General features: G+C 41.2%; 1 protein-coding gene across 8 annotated transcripts in view; it reads right to left on the reverse strand.

The window, feature by feature from the left end:
- Positions 1-22889, reverse strand: part of RERE (arginine-glutamic acid dipeptide repeats) — a 243916-nt gene that overhangs the window by 61831 nt on the left and 159196 nt on the right. For all 8 annotated transcript variants that reach the window (XM_075191667.1, XM_075191668.1, XM_075191666.1 and 5 more), the window contains exons 4-6: positions 8616-8721; positions 7561-7657; positions 1856-1960 (exon numbers count right to left, since the gene is read on the reverse strand). In XM_075191667.1, coding sequence (XP_075047768.1) covers positions 1856-1960; positions 7561-7657; positions 8616-8721 — 308 coding nt within the window. The remainder of the gene's footprint in view (positions 1-1855; positions 1961-7560; positions 7658-8615; positions 8722-22889) is intronic.

Here is a 22889-nt window from a genome sequence, read left to right on the forward strand (position 1 = left end):
GACTAAATCACGATTAGACATGTTGGTAAAGGCGATCAGCAGATGGAATGTTGTCCTGTGTGTGGGGTCCTGTGTGTGGGGTCCTGTGTGTGGGGTCCTGTGTGTGGGGTCCTGTGTGTGGGGTCCTGTGTGTGGGGTCCTGTGTGTGGGGTCCTGTTCCAACCGTACTGTGTGGCCAAACTGGACTGACACTGAGACCAAGGTGCCACAATATTCCAGATTGCAGTATTTGCCAAATACATTTTGAAGTATACATTCAGAGTTCACAATTTATAACGAATATACCAAAGTGTGTGTGAGGAGGGGGGTTCTCTGGGTCACTGACCAGAGAAGGCTTTGAACCAGGTCACAAATTCCATCTCTCCTGTACAGAAGAACCTAGCTGGCTGGTAACCGCTGCTATGCGAGAGCACATGCAGCCTCTTGACATCTAGCCATACAGTCTTACCGGCATTGGTTGGATCAGCCCAATCTGGCCACCAAGTCTATTGAGAAATTGTGTGTGTCTCTCTCAGAAATGCCATAAGAACACAACAGGACATTGCACTCTGCTGTTATTTAATATCAATAAATACCTCAAGTCCTCTCCGGGTATATGTACTGTTACATATAGATTTATAAATGTTACAAGTAGTTAACACTTATGTTAGTGAAATACATTATCCAAAAATCCAACGTTCACTAAATGCTAAGGCTCCATAACTGACACAGCAATGGTCTAGTTACCCAGAGCAGTGATGTAGACTATTGGACTGGCACCGATCTCATCCTAACCCCTTTTCAGATTCTGCTGGGAGTTCCCCTAATGCTGCAGTGTTATCAGTGCTGTGTGAACAAGTCCTTTAAAGGAAATATGGACAGCAAATAAAAGTTTTGTCTCACCATCAACTCCCTCTTGTAAACTATTCTCTACACACACAGCAGGGGGGGGATTAAACAATCTCTACTCTCCTGCATAAAGAAACAGACAAGGAGTGAGCAGCCAGCGCATGATTACTGATATAAATACTTAATAAAGTCACTACATAAACCATCACCATAAACCGTACAACTGGAGGGAGTTGTTATAAACCCCAAGTGGGTGGAGTCATTTCTATAGATCGTCCTACCTTCCAATAAACCTGTACTGACATGAAGGTAGGTAGAGAGATCACCAATTACATGACAGAGTGTAAGTGTACTGTTTGCATTTACATGGATATTGGGTCATTGTATGTCCAGTCAGCTGCGCCTCATCGTCATCAGTGGTTCAAAGTGAATGGATAGGCTGCATTCTCATATGCATTGTGATGGCTCACAATATGTCTGTATTGGCGACGCATATACCTGAATAATCCTTCTTGCTTTTCAGCTCAATGGGTTTGTAAAATAAAAGTATGACGAGCAAAAATAAGTGTCCATCATAACTAGTGCTCAGAATCTAATGGAGGTGCCATTGTTTAGGACAGAACCCAGCTAGTTCCGTATCATCAAGCAAACCTGAGATATCAGACACGTAAGATTTCCAAAACTCCAATTCCACCTGACATTAGCCAAACACACACAACAAAAACAATCTTCTCCTCTACAAAATATATACAGACATAAATACATGCACACACGTCACAAAATCAGTTTGCGACACAGTGAACTCAAATCGGCAAATTACAGAAAATGTCATGTAATGACATCTAACTCCCACTTAACAATGATGCCAAATGGACAGAAAGTGTGACTCTGTATCCAGCATGGAGGAAACTATTTGATTAAAACAGCAGAGTGCAAATCAGACACATTATCAATCTGTGGACACAGGCAGCAAAGTAACAAGGTGCGCAATCTATTCTGCAGTCCCGTGTCCTGGGGGAAAACTCACCTGGTCTCCGGATTGTATCCCAGGATGTAGAAGAAGGAGTCTATCCTGGCTTTAAATTCCCGAGCAGCAAAAATGTCTGAGAAATGGGAGATGTTGCACTTGCCCCTGCCAAAAATATATTACACAATTATCAACACAAATTATTCCATGACCTCACATATATATTTCAACCTCTCAGACAGCATATTGGAGTTCATAAAATGTACCTGGATAAATACAGAATTATATACTTTGCAATTTTTGAAAATGTTTTCAATGAAAGTAACATTTTACCTTAATATTACATCTTAAAAAAAGCTTTTAGTTTATTTTGCAGATTCAAACATCACAAGCCCAATATCCAATGAATGGTTCAGACACTACTGCAGGTATTTTTACCTTTGTTAATAACTTACAAACCACTAGGAGGCGCTGTTCCATTGTAGTGCACAGCTGATATTCCACTATAGCTGACAGGTAAAGCAGTATCAGTTTCCTTTATACTCATTTTAATAGGCTCAGGTAGGTTCCAAAATATGAATGGAGCGTAGTTGTTCGTATAAACATATCATCACTATAAAAAAGACCAAAACGATATGTGCTCCAATATGCTCACGTGAAGATGTAAAGTTTGCCTGCATTGGCAATAAACGGGATTCATGTTTGTGGAAACTGCTTAAAAACACCGTAAGCAATATAAACTTCCTTTTCCCTTATTAAAATAAATAAAGTTGATATTAGACCGATCTCCATCACTATGCAAGAGCCAAGACTTGTACAATACACTAACCCAGTGGTTCCCAAACTTTTGCAGTTCGCGGCACCCTTAGAGTCTCCAAATTTTTTCAAGGCACCCCTCCAAAATAATTACTGAGCAGTCCTGTTTTAGAAGTAGTTGGGTCAAAAAATTGTAATAAGTATTTAGGTCACGACAGAAATAATTATTTAGTTGTATGCAAAAATGCCCCTCTGCAACCAGGCACGCTGTCCCCCCCTCCTCTGCCCTCTGTCCCCCTCCTCTGCTACGATGCCCCGCGCCAGGCGCCAGCTATAGAAAAAAGAAAGAAAACAGAAACTTACCAATCCGCGCGGCGCCAGGACCCAGCAGCCCCCTCTCTCCCGCAGCTGTCACTGACGTCATTCAGTGACAGCTGCGGGAGAGAGGAGGCTACTGGGTCCTGGCGCCGCGCGGATTGGTAACTTTCTGTTTGCTTTCTTTTTTCTATAGCTGGCCCGCGGCACCCCAGTGACAGCCCCGCGGCACCCCTGGGAGCTGCGGCGCACACTTTGGGAACCGCCGCACTAACCACTTCATGTGTCCGTAACTGGACAAAGTGGGACATGTACTTCCAGCACCGCCTTTAAAAACAAACTCCTCTACTACGTTTCTTTAATATAAATCACTCTGGTTAACTGTAAGTCGACACATGGAGTTGTTAAATTTTTTCCTTAGGGTTTCCCGCTGCTATTAATGAAGGACTGGTTGCCAAGTGTGAAGTGATTATAATGACAACAGTAGTCACACCATGTGATGTAGTGAGCGGAAGCTTTATAATGCTCATAGCATATAATCCCAATTCCCCTTTCTCTGCCATCACATGACCACTGAGGAGCTTGGTGACTGACTGGCTCAGACTTGGGTTACATTCTCCTGGAAACAAGCAGAAACCAAAAGGTTTCCAGGAGACAATTTTTAGCAGTGAAAGCTATATACAGGGGAAACAGTTATTATTCTAGGAGGTTGCAGAAAGGTACAAAACTTGCGGTTAAAAATATATAAAAAAAAAAAAAATGCACCTATTGCACTTTTACTAAAATAAAGCAAGAGGCAAATGTAGAAACACCAATAGCGTAGCCCTATAACTAGTGGTTACCAGGGGCGGACCCAGACATTTGCCCTACCCGGGGCGATTTTAGGGGGGCGATTTAGGCCCCGCCCCCTTTCTGTGTTCTAAGGCTGCCGGCGGCTGCACAGTATGTGCAGGTCCGTTCAGCAGTGACAATGTGCTGTCCCGCTGCTCTGATTGTGGTGGGGGGGCGATCACTCCCCCCTGGATCCGCCACTGGTAGTTACAGAGGTCATCAGTTCTATTTGGAAAGTAATGATATCATGTGACTCAGTGAAGGAGTTGCATGATGGGAACCATCAGTGAAGCACGAAGATGAGGAACATCTGCTAGAAGCAACTAGGATCCAAATTTCAATTTGTGTTGTAAATTATAAATATATCAGAAGTCCGCTCAGAATTCCATAAGCTGCACAGAAAATGCAGGTTTTAGACTAGTAGCTTTATGGACACAAAACTCTTAAAAAGTTTTACTGTGGGGCGTACATTATTTAAACTATAATATATATGATTTGCAGTGGGAGAGATCTACTGTATTGTGGACAGAAAAAAACATCAGTTTAATAGTGACTATCTTATATTTTTGAAATATACAGACATCAATATCTGCATAGGCAAAAACAAATAGTGAAAGAAAAAAAAAGTCACACCGCACAGAGGGCATTAAAATATCAATGACATCTTTGTCCCCAAAGTCTATAGTAACTTACACTATATGGACAAAAGTATTCGGACGCTTGACCATTACACCAACAGGGACTGTAATGACGTTGTATTCATATACATATACTTTAATATGGAGTTGGTCCTCCTTTTGCAGCGATAACAGTTCCACTCTGCTTGGAAGACTTTCCACAAGATGTTGGAGCATTTCTGTGGGAATTTGTGCCCATTCATTCTGTAGAGCATTTATGAGGTCAGGTACTGATGTTGGACAAGAAGGTCTGGCTCACAATCTGTTCCAGTTCACCCCAAAGGTGTTTGATGAGTGTGAGGTCAGGGCTCTGTGAGGGCCAGTCAATTTCTTCCACATCAAACTCATCAAATCATGTCTTTGTAGTCCAAAGCTGGAAACAAAGCATTGTCCAAATTGACTTGGTTTGCTGAAGCATTAAGAATGCCCTTCACTGGAGATAAGGGGCCTAAGCACAAACCCTGAAAAACAGTCCCATACCATTATCCCTCCTTCACAAAATTTCACAGTTGGCATAATGCAGTCAGGCAGGTAACGTTCTCCTGGCATCTGCCAACCCCAGACTCGTCCATCTGACTGCCAAACAGAGAATCATTATTCGTAACTCCACAGAATACGTTGCCACTGTTCCACAGTCCAGTGTCAGTGTGCTTTACACCACTCCATCCAACACTTGGCATGTGTCTTGGTGATGTGAGGCTTGCATGCCACTGCTTGGCCATGGAACCAATTCCATTAAGCTCCCGCCGTACAGTTTTTGTGCTTACATTAATGCCAGTGGAAGTTCGGAACTCTTCAGCTATGAAATCAGCAGATCGTTGGCGACTTTTACGGACCATGCACCTTCGCATTCGTTGACCCTGCTCTGTGATTTTATGTGGTCTTCCGCTTCGTGGTTGAGTTTCTGTTGTTCCTAAATGCTTCCATATTCTATTAATATTACTTACAGTTGACCGTGGAATATCCAGCAGGGATGAAATTTTACGAACTGTCTTATTGCAAAGGTGACATCCTATCACAGTACCAAGTCTCTGAGCTCTTCAGAACGACCCATTTTGTATCACAAATGTTTACAAATGGAAACTGCATAGCTAGGTGCTTGATTTTATACACCTCTGGCAACGGGACTGATTGGAACGCCTCAATTCAATAATTAACAGGTGTAGTCAAGTACTTTGTCTATATATGTATATTTTATCTAAATAACTGTATATTTGATGTTGAGGACAACGAATGCACCCTGGATTACAATGACTATACTATTAAAAGAGAAATATTAAAGAAAAGATTATCCACTGGGGGTTCACTAATTGAAACAAAATTCTGTATAAATTGAAATATATATAATCCTCAAGAAAGTGTCGAGTCGTGTATTGGATACTCCACAGGAAAGGGGCGCACATCCTATTCCCTGTTGAGTATCCAACACGAAACATTTTCCTTTCTTGAGGATTATATACCGGTATATTTCTATTTATACTGAATCCCATCCAGTGGAACGCTCCCTGCCAGGTGATAACCTTTTCCTAATATCTATTTTTAAGCAAAACCAATAATCTAGATTGCTCCCAAACAACCGTACTGAAGTGATGGCAAATGCTACCAGAATAACAGGCCGCACATTAACTATTTATATACCAGCAACTTGCAAAAATTAGAGCAGTTAAATTGTTAACAGCGACTCAAGAGAATTTATTACATCACTGAGAGAATCCACCAACCCTATGATGGATGTTTGGATTTGTCTTTTGTTGACCGGAAAATGCACTATAACCAACCTATATAAAAGTGATAACGCCAGAAACTCATGTTAGATGCAGAGATAAACAATCACTAGCAGAGTCGTGCCTCCTTCGCTGACAATGGTTCCTTGCTAAATGACGGGGTGCATTATTATTACTGGTGGTTATTTCCCTAAATGGCTGCTTACACTGTGCTGATCCAAATACAAGTGTTTAAATATGAAGTTTAAGAAACGTCTGAAGAACTAGGATCTGGATTCTTAATGTAGACCTGGAACAGTGACAATACCAGGACAGACATCACACAAAACCTCCCGCTTCCAGGAAGGACTGGGATACTAAACATTAGCATGCAGCGCTGGGACGGCAGCTTTCATGTACAGCACTATTGTAAGTGAAAGAAGATTATCCACTCGTTACTATCCAGCTCCCAATGCCCCCAGCACAAGTTGGAGCTAATTTGCCTTGAAATCTGCAGCTCTGGTTATGTGGCTCGGAACAGTTTCTCCAGATGGTTTTTATTTAAGCTCCATCTGAGCATGATCATCAAGCAGATTACTTGGTTTCACGTTCTGCCGGCATCCACACCGCAGACCACCAAGTGCAGAGCTGTGCCAGGAAGAGACTCTCGGCTCCACCTCCTTTCACTCCAGTCTGAAACTAACCAGGTTCTTTTCAGAAACTTTCCACTTCCCAAACAAAAGCCGACGAACGTGACTTAGGGAAGATTCTGCTACCTGTACAAACACAGAGTAATGTAACCGTTGTAGAGGGAGCGGAGGACACGTCTTACATTACATACCAAAGGCCACTTTATGCTCACTCACAACTGTACATTAACATTTAACCCTCTAGTAACTGGAGATCACGGTTTTGACGTTTCCTACTTGCTTGTAAAGAAGGGAACCGAAATCATAGTCACAAATTAAATTCAAAGTGTACCCGTCACCTTCCTACAGAGGAGGCAGCCGTCTTGAGGACTGAACCAATATTTCGGAGACTGCGGCCTATCAATTTATTATCACTAGTGGCGTCATTGGGAATGAAATGGCCATTACATCACTGAACCTGTAAATAACGGCCAAAGTAAATGAAATAAAACGTCTACCCACCAGCAGCCCGTATGTAATGTACTTTCCCTGGGAACGCAACACTGGCTGTGGAGAACTAGGTGCACTAGAAAAGCTGCGAACACGTGGAGGACTCCACTTTTGGGAATGGGGCAAATGCCCATCAGGACAAAACCAGGAACTGTCACCATAACATGATTCAATGTGGAACATTTACGTTTTGTAGATGGGGCACTATTACGATAAAATGTAAGTTATCTTTTATGATTCCAGGCTAAGGATGTTTACACCAAACAAAAACTGGAAGACAGCAGACGGATCAGGGCCGTATTTATTACAATATATCTGAAAGAAAATACAATGCAAACCCTTACCTGAGAGCAGCCGCATGGTAAGTGTCAACGTAATCAGAGATGAAGAGCTCTCGATTCCGAATCACTGGGTCTGTGATAACCAGCTCCCGGCCAGAATCTAAGAAACACATCCGGCCTATTACTTGGTAATACTCATTCAAAGTTCAAGAGTAAACTGAAGGTTATGTTTATATTTGCAGAACGTAGTCAGACAAACACAAGGATGCTCAAGAAAAGTACACAGAAGAGGACCCTGTCCATACCCGATGCATTTATACATATTGCAAGCTTAAAACAGAACTGTAAAATAATTTAACATGTTCTTACTTTAAAAAACAAAACAAAAAACAAAACACACAATAACTAAAGCTGATGAAACATGTACTTCCGAAGAGGTCATGCCATTATAGGTTATCCGAAGAGGTCATGCCATTATCGGTGGGGGTAGCCAGCAATCATACATTAAAGTGACCCCCCTTAGGTGACAAACACAGACTACAATCTGAATACTTCTGTTAAATGAACATTTTGCTGATTTATATCTATATCTTATTATCCTTTATTCATAAGCGCCACAAGATTTCCGCAGCGCTGTACAGCATACAGTAGACCATACAGGGTACACAGCACAGAACAATAAACGAATACTACCAAGGGCTCCAAGCATAGCTAGTACAGTGACGCTGGAGCAGAAGAATAGGTATAGAGACAGGAGGTAAGAGGGCCCTACTGGAAGGGCTCACATCCTAAAGGGAGGGCAAACAGACAGCAGGCACAAGGGGAGTCAGTGGAGGGGATCTAGCACAAGAGGAGAGAGTAAGGGGACAGGGGAAGAGAGAGGTGAGGAAATAATGCATGGAGAGGAGGTTAGGTGGGTGGTCGGTAGGCTTTCAGGAACAGATGGGTTTAAGTGCCTGATTGAAGGTGCACAGATAAGGGGGCATAAAGATAGAGAAAGATATATTATACACACACATATATACATACACACACATATCTATCTATAGAGAGAGATATATAGTCTATATATTAAGGTTTTACAGCAGACCTCTGCAATATTAAAGTGCTGGACTCACCATTTTCATTGTGCCGATCTTGTACCAAGTGCTGGTATACGGAGTCCGGAACCTCTGATTGGCGGTAGTACCATTTAACATTCATCAGAAGATGGTCTCGTTTACTCTGAAAGACACAGTAAAATAAGAGCAGTTACGACCGGTCCCTTCCAAAAACGGCTCAGTAAAAGTTTGCAACTACTTAGACAATAAATCCCTAAAGAACATTCTCAAAAATAAAACAGGGAAAACAGAGGAGTTCAGTATTGATATTATGGGCCATGGCCAATGCATAAATCAAACCAATAAGAGCAGAGTATTTCTGTTAAATAGGTAACTGAAAACCTGTCGCTATTATTCAAGCTCCAGAATAGCAGAATAATATGGAAGCTGGAGATTTAAAGGGCATATTCTCTTTCCTCCCATACAATTGGCACAACTGCGAGGTTCATATGCCCATAATGTCCCTATGGGCTGGGTCACTGGGCAATTTGCATTTGTTCTTCTTTAAAGGTTTTCTAAAAGGCTGCTGAGTCCAGTATAGTCTCAGATTGACTTGTTCTGTAAACATTCATTAAACGCACTGAAAATAACAGCACCAAGACATTTAAGAACCATCACAGAGCAGAGCAATCCAAGATCAGATTCTGATGTCTCGGGAAGGTAATAAGTTGGTATTTGTTGGGCATGTTTTGATGGAGCCAAATAAGGTAATTTGGCAGTCAGAACGGACATGGAATAATTAGTATTTTACAGCCTCTGGCTCAGCACGACTCCCAAGTGATGGCACTAGCATAGCTGTACAAATGCCCTAGAGGGCCGCAGGATGGAGGAGACGGAAGATCTGCAAATCCCTTTGTACAGCAGTCGCAGTGATGCTGATCAAGAAGAGCATCAAGTAGCAAAAATTGTAATTAAAAAGGTTTTCAAATGGTCCATACAGAACCCATACATAAAAAGTATGCTAAAGACTGGTACGCAGACTACTTCTGACAAGCTGTCTGACGTTTTTAGAAAAGCTCAGGGTTAGCTACAGGAAGGAAAACGGACATTTCCAGCACTCATATAGTCTTTGTGACATGAATTAACATCTATTTAGCACCATCATCTCCTGGTACATTAGAGGTCATTACAACATGCACAATACAGAGACAACAATGAGAAAAACTGCTGAAAACAACGAACAACAAAATCCACATTATTCCTTATTCTCGGTTATCACTCAATTTACCCAAAACCTTATTATCTTATGACTATTATCCCACGCAGATAGGGAAAATGCTGCTCTTTATAACCAATCAATACATACGTAGGAGACAAACACTGGTTATATAGTAACCTGGTGCCATCCGGAATAACCATTATAAAATAATTTCTGTATTGAAAACAAAGATTGATTTATTTCTTCTTTTACATTACACTTGGTTTTACAACAAATAGATCAATATTTGCATTTTAAAGTGATTTCATTAAAGAAAATAATTTTATGACCATTATCTAGGATGGCACCAAGTTACTTTCACCCGCTCAAAACACCTTACAGAAATATAAAGCTCCAGGGCAATTAAAATAAAGAAAACAAAACAAACAGAAGGAATAAACACATAGCTAAAATGTAGAGCACAAAGCCAATGTGTGGGGGGGAATACTGCTATTTACTAAAAGTAGCAAGAGGGCATGTGTGAAGTGGAGTGGGCATTTTCAGGGGTAACTGCAGATTAAAACAATATATATATTTAAAAAGATTGGACATTGCTGAGGGCTTTGTCAGTTACAATCTGAATAACTTTCAACATGGCGAGGAGATATGAGAACTTAATTGCAGAAGTCTCGACTTCAACAGTTTATAAATATATTTTTAATAAGTTTAATACTTTGGCTCAAAGATGGACCATTACAAAGCAGATACAGATTCATAAAAATGTATTTTAAAGTACTGATGTGCACAGAAAATTAGTTTTAATTGTAAGTCACGGTCATCAACAGTACAGAAATAGCTGTTCACATTCAGAGCCAAACATCAAACTTATCTATAGTTCAGCAAGGATTTTACTTAAGAATTTAGGACAGCACTTTATCTTTCTCTAACAAGTTAACCATAGGCCTGGCCTCCATTGTAAGAGATATTTAAGAGAACATTACATGGGCATAGACCAATGCTACCCACAGAGCTCTTTAAACAAACTCCTTTTGTTTAAACACTCTTTGTCTCATTGAAACTCTTTACAAGTCTGGAACACAAGAGAAAGTCATACTGAAAAGCCAATGTATGTTTCTCATATTCCAAATACTGCAGGAAGTTTAGAATGGCCTAAAGGGAAATTAACATTCTTTTACAGTGAGGCAAACCACAGTGTTTATTTTTATTTCTCCTATGCAATCCTTCACTTTTTTTTTTTATAAGTTATAAGCCTGCACGAACATTTAATCCCTCATAACGCATAGTTGTGGTTTTCAAAAGGTGAAAGAGGGAGAAAGGGGGAGGGCAGTGGAAAGTTATCACAACGCTTTCATTAAAAAAAAAAAAAAAAAAAACCACAACCTTATTTATTGCTGGATTGCAGGCATGGTGCAATCTTTGAAATGACCAGGAGGTGGCAGCATTGGGCTACAAACAAAATAGTAATACTTTGTGATATCAATAGATAATTTGCACAGAACCTCATGTTTGAATGCCAGTCAGTGCCTTCATAGGGAAACAATAATTAAACTTGAAATACAAATATATATATACGTATGTATATATGTATATACACACACCTATATGCATACATACATAAATACATACACATACCTATACACACACACGTCTACTAGGTTTATGTTACTATTAATGTATATCTCCCTGCAGTACACCTCATTGGATGTACTACACCTTTGGACCACAGTTGTTACTTTCCTTCCAAACCATCCCTGTAGTGGGCCCGATATGTGAACTATATGGATAAAGTGAACTCTGCTGCAACACATCTTACGCAAATAAAAATGAAACCACTAATGACCCTGTGACCAATCAGAACAAAACACATACATAGCAGGGCCTGAGAGACAGACTTGTGTTTGAGAGCAACGACCCCTTATGAGATGCAGTGTCAGGAGAGGTCACACAGGAGTCCAGCAGGTGGCTCCTCTAAGGAAAACCCCAATCAAAGACTTTGTTGCTCTAATCATGGACTGGAATGAGAATAATGACCCCCTACTAAAGACTGGTCATTAGAGCGCTCTGTGCCTGACCTCAGACACACTGCACTGTTCAGCTGCTCTTGTAACATTGTATTCAATACACAATAACCAGATCTCCTGCCACACACAGGACTTCCCTAAAGCCAAAAATATGAGCTGAAACCTTTCAGGCAGAATGAGGCTGAACAGAAAGCTGCTAAGTGCACATCAGGTTTTATGATGCTGTAAATTATGGGATGAACAGTTCATTGTTTATATCCTGCAATATACAGAGATGTAGCTCATTATGAAGACACAGTGCCCTTTCTATGTAGAGAACACACAGTTTTCATATGTATAGGTGCCGTGTGTAATCACCACATCTGCAATACTTTCCAGGCTCCTAAACATACGTGCAGAAAATCAGTGTCTGCAGGACATGCACACGGCTGTAGACCAGGCGCTCAGTGTTTTCCAATTGCATTTCCTTCTGAAGGATCTGGGTGGAAAACACAGCACTGAGAGCTTACGTGACACCAGCAGAGATCTGACAGTAATGAATCTTATGGATAAACCTCCAGGCAGACACTGTCATGTGTGATGGCCCATCAGGAAATTAAGTGCAGGCTTATCATTAGCTGCTAGCGGTGGCTGCAGGGGAGCTGGGCAACTATCAATCCAATAAAATCAAACAACACCATAGCCGGTCTCCTGCAAGGACATATTTGTCAGGGAATTCACATGTATTAATGGTATAAACCATGCTGTCAGCTGGTGACCCCGGAGGCCTGATACACCTTAGCTTTGTAGGAAATACATATTCTATGGCTTTAGTATTTTATGGTATTGAAATAAAATATATTTTAATCATTTATTGGCCTAAAATGTTTATTTATTAATTTTCCATTTTGTTGGGCTGCGCCTGGTACTTTCAGTTTGTTTTGAGGTCGCTGATCGTTACTAAATATAGATTATAGCTGCAGCACAGACATTAGTCATATATTTTTTTTTAAAAATGTTATGTATAGAAATGAATTTTAAGCCCTAGTTACCTGGTTATATAGATTATGGGATAATGTGTCCACATCTACATGAAATATTCCCTCACAGCGGGGGACAGGACCCAAACCTTGCTGTCACACAATTCTAGAACTGATCTCTGCCATTAATAGCTTATAAGACACATCCTGAATAATAAAACCCTCCAATATGGCAGCGTTTTCAAACAGACCAATATAATTTTACCAAAGAAATTGTCAACTTGGAAAAAAAAAATTAAAAATAAAATAAATAATGATGAACTGCATGTTAAATAAGTATTGGAATTTAGTACGAATACCTCTTCTGGAAATAAACGCAGCCTCTTGGTTCTATAGGAAAGAGGCACGGATGCACCAATAGATGTATACAGTAATAGGACACACAGGGGCAGCACTGATCTGCTCTCCGGCTCCCTGTAACTACGGTATAACAAGCTGGCAGAGCAGAACAGACAAGATCTCAGAGTGTAGAGATCCGCTGACAGGCAGAGAATGTGACAGATCAACAGCACAGCTCTGCCACAGGTGCTGGTGGGGAGGACATGGAAGACACACACTATGTGCCTGACAACAAACAGGATGATTTATTAAGGAGACATAACTAGACATTAGATCACTGAAGTGCCCAGCAGGGGAATGTTTGTTACCGCAGAGCACAAGATGGAGAAAGGGCTATTTTGATGAAATGCTCATTACTCCAACGTGATTTCCTATCAGGCTTCACTTTTCTTAAGGTCGGAAACAGATGTCCATTTTATAGGTCACCATAACATCAGATGCACACGGGACTTGGGGTGGTCTGAGGCTGTGTATTGCTCTCAGTCTCCTGTACTGTGATCTGCATTCAGCACCTCATACTGTACGCAGAATAAGACTAGTCCTCCAGGGAGGAATATAGCAATATCCACAGAACGCTCTAACAAGCACTGAGCACAAGAACATACCGTTGTGTTCAGATCCTAAGGAACGTATCACAGAAGGACAGGAACGCCATGTATACATACAGCCTGTCAGGGCTTATTCACACCTGCTGGGATAAAGCAGGTTTTCAAGGCATTTTCCAAGTACTTTCATGTGTTGTGCTTTTAGAACACAATACAACCTGCTGTACTGATTTAACACAAGTGACCATTTGATGCCACACAGCGAGGACATAAAATACAATGTCCCCATCAATGGGCCTGTGCCACTGCCAACTACATGACAATCTATTGTGGCCACTTATACAGTCAGGGTTATAAACATCATCACCTTAATTATTGAGGCTTTGTCAGTGTGCAAAACAGATGAAATATAGTAATAAGCTTTGCAGACTTCTGTTCTACAATACGAGATAATACCAGAAAACCTGACACCTGGATAAACCCCAGACATAGACAAGCGGGCACACAGGCTGGTGCAGTCATCAGGCCACATCACAGGAGATTACACTTTGACCATATCAGGCAATAACTTGGGCCACAGACATGCTGTGGTTGGATGTAGGATAAGCATTGAATTAGCAGCATGTAGAAATCATTACACATCATGCACATAAAACAGGTATGATACAGGCTGACCTCATCCGAAACACAATGTTTACAGTGTTTTTGGTGATGCAAAAAAGTCAATGACTAACAAATACTTCCACTGAGCTACTTGTAATAAAACATAATACTTAAACCTGTCCTGTTTAAAGCATACTACAGACCACAGCTAAAGACGACCGATAGCAAAATGACCGAACTGCTGAAGTTCCAGTGCTACAATCAGTTTGTTACAGCAGAAGAATATACAGATCACAGTATAACGGAATCCCAGCGTCACATAGTAATATAACAGCACAAACCTCTACTTCTAGAACAGATCAGGATGATTTTGCCCTGAATTAACCCCTCTGCTGCTAACGGCTCTCAATGCCCAGACAGCAAATACCCACATGGCTCTTCACGAGTCCAAGTGCAGATTTATTACTAGCCAGCCACCGGAGTGCAAGTGAGAGGAGAACACAGATACGTGTTATGACAGGAATGAATTGAAGTGTTTGCCATGTTTTTCCCACAGCTCCTATAATATACTACTGAGCTATAAAACCCTTCCAGGGAGACTGCCGGCTAATATCCATTTGCAGATAGTGATATCTTCCAGCGCTGAGCCCCATGTGCATGCACTTTGCTTGTCCAATGCCCAATTTTATAGGGCATTAAAGAGCGGGGCTACTGTACAATGCCAACTAATCACACGCTGCAGAGGTCACATGGCTCCAGGGACACCATCTCTGAGAACAGGTTAGTGAAATGCTAACAAACCAGGGACATCAAGGCTGAGGCGAGCAGATGCTACACTACACCTCCCTGATGTTTTAGCAAGGCATCATGGGAGATGTAGTTCAGAGGTCACCAGTGCCAATCGGATGCTTTTCTGTGGATTAACATGACACCTGTCTGCGTAAATCACTGAATGACTAAGGGGCAGAAACTACAAGCAGATTTTAAAGACATTCTGTACATGAACATTTGTTATCTTCTCAAAGTATTGAAAATGAACCAAGATCTTCCCCGGCTTGCCAACTCGCCATCCAAAGCAATTTCATATAGATTTATGCAGCAGACCAGATGAGGCCCTGTAATACGCTGCATAATACAGGCTTTCCACACCAGGTACTGATCATGGCAATTTATAGAAATGTTATTTAAATACTGAACAATGGTCCCTGAATCCTCAGAGGGCAGAATCGCTGATATGGGGCCGCAGCTGTCCAGCACGCCTGAGAAAGGGGGTTAAAATGCCTCATTACTTTCCCTATTTATAAGCTCAGCTCCATGTAGAAGCGCCTGTAAAGCTCCGCCTTCTGATGTGAGCAAAACTGACAACCTTGGCCCTTCATGACCTGCCATCCGCCACAGTATACCATCATTATGCAGAGGCAGTGGTCAATGGGAATTCATGCTGCAGGTCACACTGGTATGGAATAGCTCAGACAGGGGGCAGAGAGAGAGGATGCAGGGGCACAGAGTGTGTGGAGATGAAGGGGGGGCACAGAGTGTGTGGAGATGAAGGGGGGGGGGCACAGAGTGTGTGGAGATGAAGGGGGGGGGGGCACAGAGTGTGTGGATGAAGGGGGGCACAGTGTGAGTTGTACGCATATGCAGAAGTTGACAGCCGAGGGACCGGACACCAGGTAAGTTCACCCGTGTATAAGCCGAGTGCCCTTTTTCAGCATACAAAAGTATGCTGAAAAACTCGGCTTATACACGAGTATATACGGTATGTGTATTATTTTTTGCATACAACTAAATAAGTATTTCTGTCCTGACCTAAATAATGTTTTTTTGACCCAACTACTTATAAAACGGACTGCTCGGTAATTATTTTGGAGGGGTGCCTTGAAACCATTATGGAGACTCTAAGGGTGCCGCGAACTGCAAAAGTTTGGGAACTACTACACTAGTAACAAGTGACATCCCAGAGGCAACCACAGAAGAGGCTGCCCCCTAGTGTTGGTAGGCAGCTAGTGCACTTAAAATATGCTCCAGAGTTGGTTAGAGCCCAGGCCAGGGCTTGCTAATGTCATAGCAATTTTCTGCCACCAAGATTTCAGGGAACAGATGTACAAAAAGATGAAAGTCTTGGCAGAATATCCAGCAAATGTTATAAAACTCAGGATCCATTAAGCAAATCTGGAATGTCTAAACATATATATCCGTTTTGAAAAAAACACAAAAAGTGCCACGTCCCCTTCATTTTCAGGTGGCAAAAATAATTAAAAGCATCTAGATTAGCCAGTTACCCATAGACCATGCAGGGATTATAATATCAATGCAGTGTAATTATTAGAGGTGTTCACTCTTCTTGTGCTCTTTAAATCTATTAGTGACATATCCCAGCGTTCCCACTTCATTAGCACTTTGATGGTATTTAACACCCAAATCACACTATCATTTCCAACAGTAGACTGAGGCGTAGGCTGTGTCTGTCACGGTGTTGCCATCTATTGCTGCTAGGAAGATGCACACTGGGGATTCTCCATTCTTAGATCAACCTCAGCCCACCAAATATCTACTGCTGCAATATATACATGTAAACAAAGTAATGTAACTAAATATAAACAACTGCTTTGGCCGATTTACTAAACAGCTTGAGAAACTAGAAACTTATTTCCGCCTACATGTGAATTGTTGACATACTAGAGAGCTGCAAATTGGGCGTAAAAAAAAAAATAAAACTAGAAATGAATTATTAACAATGTAGCAGGGGAATGCCCCCACCATACCAGGGTAACACTCTCTCATCCTGAAATAGAACAATCCAAGCGGTGGAATCTAATGAGTCTTCCATCTACAAGAGGAACATGCCTTGATGGCTTCTCTCAGAGACACGCCTGGCCACAGCTTGATTGAGCGCGGTAATGTAAGGCAGGAAATGAGAAGGCTTCTACGATCGATCAGTGTGTTCACTGGGGTGTGAGACCAGGCCGGAATTGGATGCTTTGGGTTTTAAATATAGCTGTTTTATTACTACAAGGTCCGAACTTTTCAATGGAAAAAAGGGACAGGATTTTTTTTGCGGAATCGAGTGATATATACTTTTATAATATCTAAAACAGAGGCTTTTCTCTCGACTATGGCAAGCGAAGGATGTCAGGAGTGAGGCTCATTTTGGAGACCATAGAATTATGTTGCATTCAGGATATTTAATGTGAGCCTCCTACACAGGTTTCAGCTACACTCTAATAATTCATTAACCACTTACAACACTTGGCTTAGGGAGTGTTCCCTTTATAAAGGTAACATACTATCCTAACAAGTACTTCCCTACCTTTGTCATTATTTAGGAGCCTCATGACTGTTGCAATACTTAGACGCAAGAGGCTCCAGAAAGCGGACTAACCAATCCGGCTCAATGCACATCAATGAGCACCTCTAATTACATTCAAGACTGAGCATAGTCCCACAATTCCCACTGGAACCAACACAGCCAGGTGCTTCATAATCGCTAATAGGCTCTTTTCACATGCGGATGTATATTTACCATCAGGAATAGGGATCCCTTGCCCTGAGGCATACGCAATCCAGCAGAAATAAATAGCAGTCTGGCCTGTTACTGAAAGACGTGGATTTGAAGCTACAGCATAGTAACAAGGTGTTAAATCACAGCTGAGATTAGATGCTGTGCCCTAGCACTATCTGCATTCATCATCTAGGACAGTCAGTTATGTGACACCTAAGACACAAGTTACACTACCCAGACAGTTTCACACCACAGACACCATCAGCAAATATTACAAAGCAATAGGGAGTGACGGGTCCAAAAGTGTAAACTAAATAATCTGTTCTTGCATTGTAAATCTAGAATGTTTACTTTACACTTGCAATATATATATATATATTAGCCTTTCACTGATGTTTCCAACTCCTAGAGAATGGATAGCTTCTATAGAATATTGTTACAGCCACTCATAGTGGTATGTATATAAAATGTGTACTATAAAAAGGAGAAGCGCAAACACAAGGTCACATATTTGACATTAGTGAACATGTGATGCGTTTCATTCCATACATTAGAATTAATGTAAAACTGGCATTAATGGATGAAAGAAATTAATTGTGCATCATTGTAAAAAAGAGCAACACATTTAGGAAACCATACCAGGTGAATGTGGCTGAAATGACTAGGGGTCTGATTCATTAAGGATCTTAACTTAAGAAACTTCTTATTTCAGTTTTCTGGACAAAACCATGTTACAAATGCAAGGGGTGCAAATTAGTATTCTGTTTTGCACATAAGTTAAATACTGACTGTTTTTTCATGTAGCACACAAATACTTGATAGCTTATTTGTACACTGAAATTTAAAGTTGATATTTGTGTGCTACATGAAAAAAAAAGTCAGTATTTAACTTATGTGCAGAATACTAATTTGCACCCCTTGCATTGTAACATGGTTTTGTCCAGGAGACTGAAATAAAAAGTTTCTTAAGTTAAGATCCTTAATGAATCAGGCCCTAGATAATTATCCTGTAAAGAGGATGGTCAGATATACACCAAATATGCTCCTTCCAAAAAGGACAAACTATAATTGTACAGGTCTCTTAAAATACTTCCTAATGAAAAACAACTGTGCCAGGCAACGAACGTCCTGTTCTCTATACATTGCAGCTTAGTGCCGCACACAGCATTGACACATACATAGCGAGGAGTGTGGTGTGTGCACCTCACAGCTATTTCAATGTGTTTTGGCCGAGAGCTTTACACCAGGGCTTAAAGACTTTCTTTTCTTCCTGTACCGCTTGCCACAAAGACATACTGTAAATCAAACCTGCTCTACGCCACGGTGTTCAGGCAGCAAGCAGTTATCCAACAACTCAGGGCATTACTGATGCATTTAACTAATCATCGAGTATGTGCTGTGGTAATTACTTTCCATTAAGGTTTCCTGCTTTAAACCTACAGAAATAGGCATTCCGTACAGAGAGGGGGGCTGTTCATGGCGCTTGACATTTGGCATGAAATGTCAGTGCTACACGGTTCACATCTAATTACTGAACACGAGCAAGGAAAGCATCACCCTCTTGCCCGCAGTAACAAAATAAAGATGATAAAAAAAAATAGGAGGTTGTGGACAGCTTTCATGTCCTCAGGAAACCTTCAAATCATTTTCACCTTTTAAATATTAATACCATCGGTGCCTCCAACAGTTCTGGCACGACCGCCATCCCACAAACTCTAAATATGCAGGCGTTCTGGGACCACACAGTGAGCCCAGTGTGTGTATATCTCTGTTTGTGCGTGTGTATAGGCTCAATGCCATGGTGCATACAGGCCATAATGGCTGCATGTGGTAGCCCAACGTCCTACTTAGTGACTAGGTGCTGGCTTCTAGATTTTTTTTTCTTGTCCACAATCTATACATCCATATAGCCCAAATATTGCACACACTGTTTTTATGGCCCTTTAGTAAAGCAGACAGGTACAACAGATACAGCGCACCCAGTGGGTACTATTCTATTTGTTATGCTGTACATTTGAACAAAGACCTTTGTTTCATGCAAGAGAAGAGGCTCTACAAAACATTTTTTTGACAGCTACTGCCCCCTATATAGAGAATGGAGGTGAAGATCCTTCATTATGTCTTTGCACCAAAATGAGCCAAAACAACAAAGATCACAATGATTAGTGACCGACTGTCGCTCACTCCCGGTCTTCAAAGAAATACATATTTTCTCCTGTTTCTCAGCTGTATCACAAATCTAACCTGGCAGCTGCAGACGCTTCTAAAGATAGGAACGGGCAATCAAAGGAAAGGTGACCTTACTGAAGGATGCAATTAACATTTCAACTTGTCCTCTTCCAAAGCCGACTGAAAAGGTCCACAAAACCTTAAATAAAAGTTGCCTTATAGAAGAGAAATGAAAACCACTGAAAACTACATATGTTAACGTTCCAATACCTTGACAATATATGAGATGTCTGACATTGTCTTTACCTTCAACTGTGCAGCTGAATAGCAGTTATTGTTCTGGTATCAGCCACTTCAGGTTTAATGAGTCTCTACATGTAGGGTCCTTCAATAAGTTGAAGTACAAGGTGTCTGCTGTACTTACGGGAATAAGAAAGATGGTCCCCACAACTATTTTATCTACATAAAGCACATCGGTTGTGTATACCAGATTAGTCTTTTTTCTTTTTCTTTTTTAAACAGCTAGTGGAACGACGCTACCAGTAACGTTCCCGTCGCTAGCGGCAACTTTACCATTTACTTCAATGTAAGACTAGGCTTAAGCATCATCATTTATTTATATAGCGCCACTGATTCCGCAGCGCTGTACAGAGAACGCACATCAGTCCCTGCCCCATTGGCGCTTACAGTCTAAATTTCCCAACACCGACAGACTAGGGTCAATTTTTTTTTTTTTTTTATAGCAGCCAATTAACCTACTAGTATGTTTTTGTAGTGTGGGAAGAAACCAGAGCACCCGGAGGAAACCCACGCAAACACGGGGAGAACATACAAACTCCACACAGATAAGGCCATGGTCGGGAATTGAACTCATGACCCCAGTGCTGTGAGGCAGAAGTTCTAACCACTTAGCCCCCGGGCTGCCCCAAGTTTAATTTAAATTTGCAAATTATTTTTTCACCAGAGAGGGTAGAATATTCGACTGTACCATTCAGATTTCTTGACTTTAAAGTGCAAAGCTTTTGGTTATGTGATAGGAACTAAAACCACTGACAAAAAGTAAAATTTACCTCATCTCGAGAAAATTTCATGTCCACGATTTAATAAAAGCAGCGATGGCATCAGCTCATAATATACACATTATTTCCATTATTCCAACCTTATCCTGGAGAAAGTCTATAATGCTGACTGCCAGGATACAGAGATAAATCGTCATAGTAAAAGCAGACAACAGAGACCGCATACAGCAACATAAGACCAAAAAGGTGGACAAAATAAAGGAGTGATAAACAACGTGGACAGCATTAGTTGCCTGGATGTTTTGTCACATTGACCAGGTCTCCTAAAAATACAACATTTTTAATGTTAAACCAAAGAATGTGAAACAGATGTTTCCTGGGTGAAGCGATTGCCTCACAGGCCTCACATTTCTACTTTCAAAAATAAAAGCAGAGCTGGTGGAAATGAGGGGAATAGGATTTAAGGCTCCAGCGGCACAGCCAGTAAAACAGAGCCTAGGCAGGAGCCGCGGCAGCAATAGGAAGCGTGTAGATTACTGCGTGGGGAATTGAAATGATGGGCAGTTAGTGTCGGCTGCTGAAGTAGTAGTTTGTATTAATGGCAGAGGAGTAAGAATTTATATGTAAATCACTTGCATAAAATACACACAGGAGGTGAGGAAAAGCATTGGGTAGGAAGACAGGCTGCAAAGAACCTTCATTTATGCTGCAATAATTCAGCAGTTAACACTTGGCGTCACAGACCTGGGAGAACTGGCCAAAGTGCTGCAAGGAGGAGCTGTCCAACATTAAGCCCTGCTGCTTATGGAAGCATCAGAGCAAACACAACATTGGTTATTAACACCAGCACCTGTGCGACTACTATGAATCCGTTTCTCTGTCTGTGTGTGTGTGTGTGTCTGTGTATATTAGGGCATTTAGACTGTAAGCTCCAATGGGACAGGGACTGATGTGAATGAGTTCTCTGTACAGCGCTACGGAATTAGTGGTGCTATATAAACAGCTGATGATGACTTAAAAATACTTAGCCAGGATTATTTTTTTCATGTGTATTTAAAGGAAAGCAGAGCTTTAACTAGTCTACAGGCAATTTCTTTGTACCATTAAATAATTAACAAACCCAAAATGAAAAACCATACATATTCAACTTAAAATAGGAGTTATAACAAAGTAACACCATAATTGTCAAAATAAATATAAACCAATGGTTCAGTCCATATTTTCTTTTCCCCTAAATTTAAAACCCACAAACTCTTGTCCTCTATCCAGTTTACCAACCTCACTAGATTATTAAGGGAATAGTTTGGAGACATAAACAGTCATTGTTATACGATTACAAAACAGTGTAACATATATACATAGCGTTATGTGGCTGTGAAAATATAATAGGTTTATGTTAAAATACATCCCTTGATGTGGTATTAAGAAAGGAACAAGTACAGTATATGGAGCCATGCAGGGACATAGTCATTAGTCAACCATATAGTTGAAAGGCTTGTTGACTATGTAAAAATCTGCAGGCATATCACGTTGCCCTTTATTGGTTAGTGCTGCGCAGACACCGTCCTCCCGCACACGGATGACTGGCTCATGTCTGTTTATACAGAGAACTGAAATGAGCTGCAAGGTGTTCCCAGGCATGGCAATCAGTCTTATTTCACAGCACACACGGCTGTGAAATCTCACTGTAAACATACGTATTGATCAGAAATATGCATCTCTGTGGAAGTAAGCATTGTGTGTTATAGCGTCAGACACGCATGGATGGAGAGTGCTTTGTTGTGTGGGGTCTACGGTGGATCAGAGCAGCATACACCCCTCATGAGCAATGACTGTACCCTCCCAAACACTTCCACTTCTGATTAGCCTTCTGGTGGCTGGGGAGTCGCTCGTACACACAGCAGTCTTACTGTAAT

Source organism: Mixophyes fleayi, chromosome 11 (genome assembly GCF_038048845.1).
Source record: "Mixophyes fleayi isolate aMixFle1 chromosome 11, aMixFle1.hap1, whole genome shotgun sequence".
NCBI lineage: Eukaryota > Metazoa > Chordata > Amphibia > Anura > Limnodynastidae > Mixophyes > Mixophyes fleayi.